General features: G+C 31.7%; 1 protein-coding gene across 1 annotated transcript in view; it reads right to left on the bottom strand.

Annotated features, from left to right (window-relative positions):
- The window catches only part of acaa1 (acetyl-CoA acyltransferase 1), an 81,486-nt gene extending 76,705 nt beyond the window's left edge, over nt 1-4,781 (bottom strand). The window contains 4 exon segments of the mRNA XM_039808012.1: nt 2,108-2,171; nt 3,417-3,504; nt 4,485-4,670; nt 4,673-4,781. Coding sequence (XP_039663946.1) covers nt 2,108-2,171; nt 3,417-3,504; nt 4,485-4,670; nt 4,673-4,759 — 425 coding nt within the window. The 5' untranslated portion in view covers nt 4,760-4,781.
- Between the last annotated feature and the right edge of the window lie 5,733 nt (nt 4,782-10,514).

The raw sequence follows: 10,514 nt of genomic DNA, 5'->3' as shown, positions 1-10,514 counted from the left end.
CCTACATCAGACATATGATACCAACAAATAGTCCTTACATCAGACATATGATACCAACAAATAGTCCTTACATCAGACATATGATACCGACAAATAGTCCTTACATCAGACATATGGTCCTTACACCAGACATATGATACCAACAAATAGTCCTTACATCAGACATATGATACCGACAAATAGTCCTTACATCAGACATATGATACCAACAAATAGTCCTTACATCAGACATATGATACCGACAAATAGTCCTTACATCAGACATATGATACCAACAAATAGTCCTTACATCAGACATATGATAACGACAAATAGTCCTTACATCAGACATATGATACCAACAAATAGTCCTTACATCAGACATATGATACCGACAAATAGTCCTTACATCAGACATATAGTCCTTACACCAGACATATGATACCGACAAATAGTCCCTACATCAGACATATGATACCGACAAATAGTCCTTACATCAGACATATGATACCAACAAATAGTCCTTACATCAGACATATGATACCAACAAATAGTCCTTACATCAGACATATGATACCAACAAATAGTCCTTACATCAGACATATGATACCAACAAATAGTCCTTACATCAGACATATGATACCAACAAATAGTCCTTACATCAGACATATGATACCAACAAATAGTCCTTACATCAGACATATGGTCCTTACATCAGACATATGATACCAACAAATAGTCCTTACATCAGACATATGATACAAACAAATAGTCCTTACATCAGACATATGATACCAACAAATAGTCCTTACATCAGACATATGATACCAACAAATAGTCCTTACATCAGAAACTGACAGACATAGACACACATCACACACTACACTATAGAGAGCTGAAGTCACGCCCCTTCCGGTGGACCTCATGGGACCTAAACTCAGAAAAAATATGAACGGTAGTGAACGGGGGAGAAGCAGATTATCTTTTGATCCCGTTTGAATTGAATCATGGATTACACATCTGATGTTCGTCAATTTAAACAATCATTTTTCAACCGAAGAAAGTCTCAGTTAGCCGTAGGTTTGACGTAGTACCGCTTAGTTTAGTGTGAGACCGCTCAGTGGACTACATCTCCCAGTGGACTACATCTCGGAGTGAACTACATCTCCCAGTGGACTACATCTCCCGTCTCACACAATCTACCTCACCTAACTTGATGCTTGGTTTGCTCGCTAGCTAGCTAGCTTAGCTTTCGTAGCTTCAGCCAGACAGTGAAGTGTGTAGTCTTTCTAATGACGTATTTTCACAGTCTAATACTTCAACAGTTTAACAACAAACTGAGACTTTCTTCGGTTGAAAAATGTTAATTTTAGTTTTAGTTTTAAATTGACGAACATCAGATGTGTGTAATCCATGGCTCAATTCAAACGGGATCAAAAAAATTATTATTATCTCTCCATTGACTCTCGTTCATATTTTTTTGAAAGATAAGGTCCCATTGGCCGGAAGTAGAAGGGGCGGGACTTTGGCTCTCTTATGCACCCTTGGGGTATGACCAGGCCGGCTGGACGACTAACTTATTCTGACTGATTTAAGGCTTTCATGGCTTGTGGTACAAAAGAGAATTTGGATCTGTTCTTGATCACAAGGGGTGGGCAGTAGTTTCAAATGAGATGCCATGGGGTGTGTGTGTGCGTAGTCACACACAATGTTATTGGCCTTTGCTCGGTAGTGTTATCCCAAGTAACTCGCCTTAAATGTATTTATCTGAACAGGGACAGTGCACAAAATAACATTAACAGATGTCTCGTGCCAGGTTGTAGCAAATTGCTAGTTTCCGCCCGTAGTCCCTGGGCAGGTAGATGGCGCATTAAAATACAGGTGGAAACTAGCACAAGTGCTGCAACCTGGTATAATGCATCTATCCTGTCTAAGGTTAATGTACATTGTACATTGTCCCTGTTTAAATGCAGACAAAGTATTTACAGTACATACAATACAGATACATGAAGTCATAAAAATCTACAGACATTATTGTTCCCCCCCCCCCCCTATCTAGAGCTAAAACTAGAAAAGTTTCAGAGGAGGAGCAGAAGCATTATAACTGCAGCGGCGAACAGTGGCTGACCTGAGGAAGTGAGCCACTCGGGCCATCAGAGCGCCGGCGCCGGGCTGCAGCACGTTACCTGCAGACAGCGTCACACGGCGCAATTAAAAATCAAAAAAGCAGTCCAAACTGAAATATTAGTTATTGTTAAGAATGACTGGGGAAGTTCACAGATCACACACCAGAGAGAGAGAGAAATTAACCTTTATAGATTAAAAATGTTGTCGATTTTTTTCAGTTTTTTTGTCACTGGATTTTTTCCAGTAATTTTTTTTTATGTTTTTGTCAAATTATTTTTTCTCACGTTTTTGAAGCTTTTTTTTCAATGTTCTTTTTTCATTTTTTTTTCTTCAAATATGATAAAATTGAATGAAACACCCAAATTCAATAAAAAGTAGCAAACATTTATTTTACTCGTGAAGAGTAACGTAAGTTGTACAGAACCTTCCACGTTAGTATGTTTTCAAATTTGGTTGAAAGAAAATCCAAATTTCTGATATAGAAACTTTTTTAAAATGGGTCAAATTTAACCCCGAGGACACCAGGAGGAGTAAAAAGGTAAAAGCAGTAATACTCCAGGACAGTAATTGTTATTTTTCGTCACTTTACCAAATGTTTTTGTGAATTTTTTCCAGCAATTTTTTCCAGCAGTTTTTGGGATGTTTTGGTCAATTTCTTCCAGCAACTTTTTGGATGTTTTTGTGAATTTGTTCCAGCAATTATTGGGATGTTTTGGTCAATTTTTTTCCAGCAATTTTTGTGATGTTTTTGTCAATTTTTTCCAGCAATTTTTTGGATGTTTTGGTCGATTTCTTCCAGCAATTTTTTGGATGTTTTGGTAAATGCTTTTCCAGCAACTTTTTGGATGTTTTGGTCGATTTCTTCCAGCAACTTTTTGGATGTTTCGGTAGATTTCTTCCAGCAATTTTTGGGATGTCTTGGTCAATTATTTCAAGCAATTTTTTGGATGTTTTGGGTGATTTCTTCCAGCAATTTTTTGGATGTTTTGGTAAATGCTTTTCCAGCAACTTTTTGGATGTTTCGGTAGATTTCTTCCAGCAATTTTTGGGATGTCTTGGTCAATTATTTCAAGCAATTTTTTGGATGTTTTGGGTGATTTCTTCCAGCAATTTTTGGCATGTTTTGGTCGATTTCTTTCCAGCAATTTTTTGGATGTTTTGGTCGATTTCTTCCAGCAATTTTTTGGGATGTTTTGGTCAATTTTTTCCAGCAATTTTTGGGATGTTTCGGTCGATTTTTCCCCAGCAATGTTTGGGATGTTAAGGGACTGAGTATTTTTCACATACATTCTGTGTCTCAATCGCCAAAACCACGTCTCCCAGCTTGTCAGGTGAGAGTCCAACATCGGTCAGCACAGCTGTCATCACGGCACTCAGCAGCTCATCAGGAGTGGTGTCCTAAAGAGAAAACACAACAGGGCTCCCATATAATATATAATACAAATATATATATATATATATATATATATATATATATATAATAATATATATATATATATATATATATATATATATATATATATATATATATATTTATATATATATATAATACAGTAGTCTGCATCTCTTGGTGGCCATTCTGCATCTCTGTATTTGTTCTGCGTGTCTATGTGGTAATTTTTTTTGTAATTTGGGGTCGTTTCTTAGTCGTTTTGTGTATGTTTTTGATGGTTTTGTGTCTATTTTGAGTTATTTTATGTCTTTTAGTGATCATTTTGCACCTTTGTATTTATTTGGGGTCGTTTTTTTAAGTCGTTATGTGTACGTTTGTTTATCGTTTTGTGTTTATTTTCAGTAATTTATTGTTACTTTGTGATCATTTTGTATCTCTGTAGTAAATATTGGGTGGTTTTCAGACAGACAGATAGATAAATAGAGAGATAGACAGATAAATAGATAGATAGATAGATAGATAGATAGATAGATAGATAGATAGATAGACACTATTCATCTTGAGGGAAATTGTAGGCATCCAGTAGCTTAGACAAACATAACTCAACAAACACACATACACACATATATCTCACATACATAAAAATCACTCACAGAAATGTAAAGAGTTAACTATTTTGTGCAGTGATTCCAAAGGTCTGGTCTGGTCTGGTCTGCACTGACTGACTGGTGTGATGCAATGGCCCTGATAAGGTGCTGTGGGAGAGTGGGTGCAGTGGTCGTAGTGCTACAGTGAACAGTTCAATAGCTTATATTATGAAATATTAACAGAACAATATATAACAGGGAATAAGTTATAAGATGTAGAAGTTATTTGTGTACACGTGTGGTCATTTAGCGTTATTTTGTGGGGAGGTTTTCAGCACCATGTTGAGAGACAGGACTGGACCCCTGTGGCTGACCTGGACCAGCTAAAGTCCGGTTACCTTGAACGCGCCTCTCCTCGCCTTCCCGACGGCGGTCCTCCGGCCGTGGACCACCACCACGTCCTCCGGGCTGCTGCTGGCCGCGCAGCCGCAGTCCGACCTCCATAAGTCCCGTGTGTGTTCAGAGGACCCGGGGGGACACAGGTGGCCCGAAAGGATCTTTATTCTGTGCATTAGGACGACAAAAAGAAACACACCGGTTTAACGTGAGAGGTTACGCAGCTGCACACGGAGCGTTTGAGTTGCACTCTGCTCTCAGCTGTCAGATAACACATCCGTGTTGTTCCAGTCCGGACGTAAAGCGCGGAGGGACAAACTTCAGGGTACCGCAAGAAGCAAAGGAAGGAGAAACAGAATCCGGATTATTGTTGAGTTTATTACCTAGGTTTTTTGCATGAATTTGCTCTGGTTTTTGGTGCATAACAATAATCATAGTGAGAGAAGAGAAGGTCCTAAAAACGTCATAAGAAGTTGTACCTGAACAGGCGGGAGACAAGTGGCCTGACGTGATTTTTTATCTGCGCAAATTGTATAAAAAAAAAGTCATATTATAGCATGTCAATAAAAGTCATATTATAGCATGTCATAAAAAGGCATATTATAGCATGTCATTAAAAGTCATATTATAGCATGTCATTAAGTCATATTATAGCATGTCATTAAAAGTCATATTATAGCATGTCATTAAGTCATATTATAGCATGTCATTAAGTCATATTATAGCATGTCATTAAGTCATATTATAGCATGTCATTAAAAGTCATATTATAGCATGTCATAAAAAGTCATATTATAGCAGGTCATTAAAAGTCATATTATAGCATGTCATAAAAAGGCATATTATAGCATGTCATTAAAAGTCATATTATAGCATGTCATTAAAAGTCATATTATAGCATGTCATTAAAAGACATATTATAGCATGTCATTAAAAGTCATATTATAGCATGTCATTAAAAGTCAAAATTATAGCATGTCATAAAAAGGCATATTATAGCATGTCATTAAAAGGCATATTATAGCATGTCATTATAAGTCATATTATAGCATGTCATTAAGTCATATTATAGCATGTCATTAAAAGTCATATTATAGCATGTCATTATAAGTCATATTATAGCATGTCATTAAGTCATATTATAGCATGTCATTATAAGTCATATTATAGCATGTCATTATAAGTCATATTATAGCATGTCATTAAAAGTCATATTATAGCATGTCATTATAAGTCATATTATAGCATGTCATTATAAGTCATATTATAGCATGTCATTAAGTCATATTATAGCATGTCATTAAGTCATATTATAGCATGTCATTAAAAGTCATATTATAGCATGTCATTATAAGTCATATTATAGCATGTCATTAAGTCATATTATAGCATGTCATTAAGTCATATTATAGCATGTCATTAAAAGTCATATTATAGCATGTCATTATAAGTCATATTATAGCATGTCATTAAAAGTCATATTATAGCATGTCATTATAAGTCATATTATAGCATGTCATTAAGTCATATTATAGCAGGTCATTAAAAGTCATATTATAGCATGTCATTAAAAGTCATATTATAGCATGTCATTATAAGTCATATTATAGCATGTCATTAAAAGTCATATTATAGCATGTCATTAAAAGTCATATTATAGCAGGTCATTAAGTCATATTATAGCATGTCATTAAAAGTCATATTATAGCAGGTCATTAAGTCATATTATAGCAGGTCATTAAGTCATAGTATAGCATGTCATTAAAAGTCATATTATAGCATGTCATTAAAAGTCATATTATAGCATGTCATTAAGTCATATTATAGCATGTCATTAAAAGTCATATTATAGCATGTCATAAAAAGGCATATTATAGCATGTCATTAAAAGTCATATTATAGCATGTCATTAAGTCATATTATAGCATGTCATTAAAAGTCATATTATAGCATGTCATTAAGTCATATTATAGCATGTCATTAAGTCATATTATAGCATGTCATTAAGTCATATTATAGCATGTCATTAAAAGTCATATTATAGCATGTCATAAAAAGTCATTATAGCAGGTCATTAAAAGTCATATTATAGTATGTCATAAAAAGGCATATTATAGCATGTCATTAAAAGTCATATTATAGCATGTCATTAAAAGTCATATTATAGCATGTCATTAAAAGACATATTATAGCATGTCATTAAAAGTCATATTATAGCATGTCATTAAAAGTCAAAATTATAGCATGTCATAAAAAGGCATATTATAGCATGTCATTAAAAGGCATATTATAGCATGTCATTATAAGTCATATTATAGCATGTCATTAAAAGTCATATTATAGCATGTCATTATAAGTCATATTATAGCATGTCATTATAAGTCATATTATAGCATGTCATTATAAGTCATATTATAGCATGTCATTAAGTCATATTATAGCATGTCATTAAGTCATATTATAGCATGTCATTAAAAGTCATATTATAGCATGTCATTATAAGTCATATTATAGCATGTCATTAAGTCATATTATAGCATGTCATTAAGTCATATTATAGCATGTCATTAAAAGTCATATTATAGCATGTCATTATAAGTCATATTATAGCATGTCATTAAAAGTCATATTATAGCATGTCATTATAAGTCATATTATAGCATGTCATTATAAGTCATATTATAGCATGTCATTAAAAGTCATATTATAGCATGTCATTATAAGTCATATTATAGCATGTCATTAAAAGTCATAGTATAGCATGTCATTAAAAGTCATATTATAGCATGTCATTATAAGTCATATTATAGCATGTCATTAAGTCATATTATAGCATGTCATTAAAAGTCATATTATAGCATGTCATTAAAAGTCATATTATAGCATGTCATTAAAAGTCATATTATAGCATGTCATTAAAAGTCATATTATAGCATGTCATTATAAGTCATATTATAGCATGTCATTAAAAGTCATATTATAGCATGTCATTAAAAGTCATATTATAGCATGTCATTAAAAGTCATATTATAGCAGGTCATTAAGTCATATTATAGCATGTCATTAAAAGTCATATTATAGCATGTCATTATAAGTCATATTATAGCATGTCATTAAGTCATATTATAGCATGTCATTAAAAGTCATATTATAGCATGTCATTAAGTCATATTATAGCATGTCATTAAGTCATATTATAGCAGGTCATTAAAAGTCATATTATAGCATGTCATTAAAAGTCATATTATAGCATGTCATTATAAGTCATATTATAGCATGTCATTAAAAGTCATATTATAGCAGGTCATTAAGTCATATTATAGCATGTCATTAAAAGTCATATTATAGCAGGTCATTAAGTCATATTATAGCAGGTCATTAAGTCATAGTATAGCATGTCATTAAAAGTCATATTATAGCATGTCATTAAAAGTCATAGTATAGCAGGTCATTAAAAGGCATATTATAGCATGTCATTAAAAGGCATATTATAGCATGTCATTAAAAGTCATATTAAAGTCATATTATAGCATGTCATTAAAAGTCATATTATAGCATGTCATAAAAAGTCATATTATAGCATGTCATTAAAAGTCATATTATAGCATGTCATTAAAAGTTATATTATAGCATGTCATTAAAAGTCATATTATAGCATGTCATTAAAAGTCATAGTATAGCATGTCATTAAAAGTCATATTATAGCATGTCATTATAAGTCATATTATAGCAGGTCATTAAAAGTCATATTATAGCATGTCATTAAAAGTCATAGTATAGCATGTCATTATAAGTCATATTATAGTATGTCATTAAAAGGCATATTATAGCAGGTCATAAAAATAAATTAAAGTCATATTATACAGATAAAATCATATTATAGCATGTCATTAAAAGTCATATTATAGCATGTCATTAAAAGTATAATTTATAGCATGTCATTAAAAGTCATATTATAGATGCAAAGTCATTAGCATTTATAGCATGTCATTAAAAGGGCTATTATAGCATGTCATTAAGAAGGCATATTATAGCATGTCATTAAAAGTCATATTATAGCATGTCATTAAAAGGCATAGTATAGCATGTCATTAAAAGTCATATTATAGCATGTCATTAAAAGGCATATTATAGCATGTCATTAAAAGTCATATTATAGCAGGTCATTAAAAGTCATATTATAGCATGTCATTAAAAGGCATATTATAGCATGTCATTAAAAGTCATATTATAGCATGTCATTAAAAGGCATATTATAGCATGTCATTAAAAGTCATATTATAGCATGTCATTAAAAGGCATAGTATAGCATGTCATTAAAAGGCATATTATAGCATGTCATTAAAAGTCATATTATAGCATGTCATTAAAAGGCATAGTATAGCATGTCATTAAAAGTCATATTATAGCAGGTCATTAAAAGTCATATTATAGCATGTCATTATAAGTCATATTATAGCATGTCATTAAAAGTCATATTATAGCATGTCATTATAAGTCATATTATAGCATGTCATTAAAAGTCATATTATAGCAGGTCATTATAAGTCATATTATAGCATGTCATTAAAAGTCATAGTATAGCATGTCATTAAAAGTCATATTATAGCAGGTCATTAAAAGTCATATTATAGCAGGTCATTAAAAGTCATATTATAGCATGTCATTAAAAGTCCTATTATAGCAGGTCATTAAAAGTCATATTATAGCATGTCATTAAAAGTCATAGTATAGCATGTCATTAAAAGTCATATTATAGCAGGTCATTAAAAGTCATATTATAGCATGTCATTATAAGTCATATTATAGCATGTCATTAAAAGGCATATTATAGCATGTCATTAAAAGGCATATTATAGCATGTCATTAAAAGTCATATTATAGCATGTCATAAAAAGTCATATTATAGCATGTCATTAAAAGGCATATTATAGCATGTCATTAAAAGTCATATTATAGCATGTCATAAAAGTCATATTATAGCATGTCATTAAAAGTCATATTATAGCATGTCATTAAAAGTCATATTATAGCATGTCATTAAAAGTCATATTATAGCATGTCATTAAAAGTCATAGTATAGCATGTCATTAAAAGTCATATTATAGCATGTCATTATAAGTCATATTATAGCAGGTCATTAAAAGTCATATTATAGCATGTCATTAAAAGTCATATTATAGCAGGTCATTAAAAGTCATATTATAGCATGTCATTAAAAGTCATATTATAGCATGTCATTAAAAGTCATAGTATAGCATGTCATTAAAAGTCATATTATAGCATGTCATTAAAAGTCATATTATAGCATGTCATTAAAAGTCATATTATAGCATGTCATTAAAAGTCATAGTATAGCATGTCATTAAAAGTCATAGTATAGCAGGTCATTAAATGGCATATTATAGCATGTCATTAAAAGTCATAGTATAGCATGTCATTAAAAGTCATATTATAGCATGTCATTAAAAGTCATATTATAGCAGGTCATTAAAAGTCATATTATAGCATGTCATTAAAAGTCATATTATAGCAGGTCATTAAAAGTCATATTATAGCATGTCATTAAAAGTCATATTATAGCAGGTCATTAAAAGTCATAGTATAGCATGTCATTAAAAGTCATAGTATAGCATGTCATTATAAGGCATATTATAGCATGTCATTAAAAGTCATATTATAGCATGTCATTAAAAGTCATAGTATAGCATGTCATTAAAAGTCATAGTATAGCATGTCATTAAAAGTCATATTATAGCATGTCATTAAAAGTCATATTACAGCATGTCATTAAAAGTCATATTATAGCATGTCATTAAGTCATATTATAGCATGTCATTAAAAGGCATATTATAGCATGTCATTAAAAGTCATATTATAGCATGTCATTAAGTCATATTATAGCATGTCATTAAAAGGCATATTATAGCATGTCATTAAAAGTCATATTATAGCATGTCATTAAAAGTCATATTATAGCATGTCATTAAAAGTCATATTATAGCAGGTCATTAAAAGGCATATTATAGCAT

The sequence above is a fragment of the Perca fluviatilis genome, chromosome 1 (assembly GCF_010015445.1).
Source record: "Perca fluviatilis chromosome 1, GENO_Pfluv_1.0, whole genome shotgun sequence".
Classification (NCBI taxonomy): Eukaryota; Metazoa; Chordata; class Actinopteri; order Perciformes; family Percidae; genus Perca; species Perca fluviatilis.
This window is presented reverse-complemented; position numbering and strand designations above follow the sequence as displayed.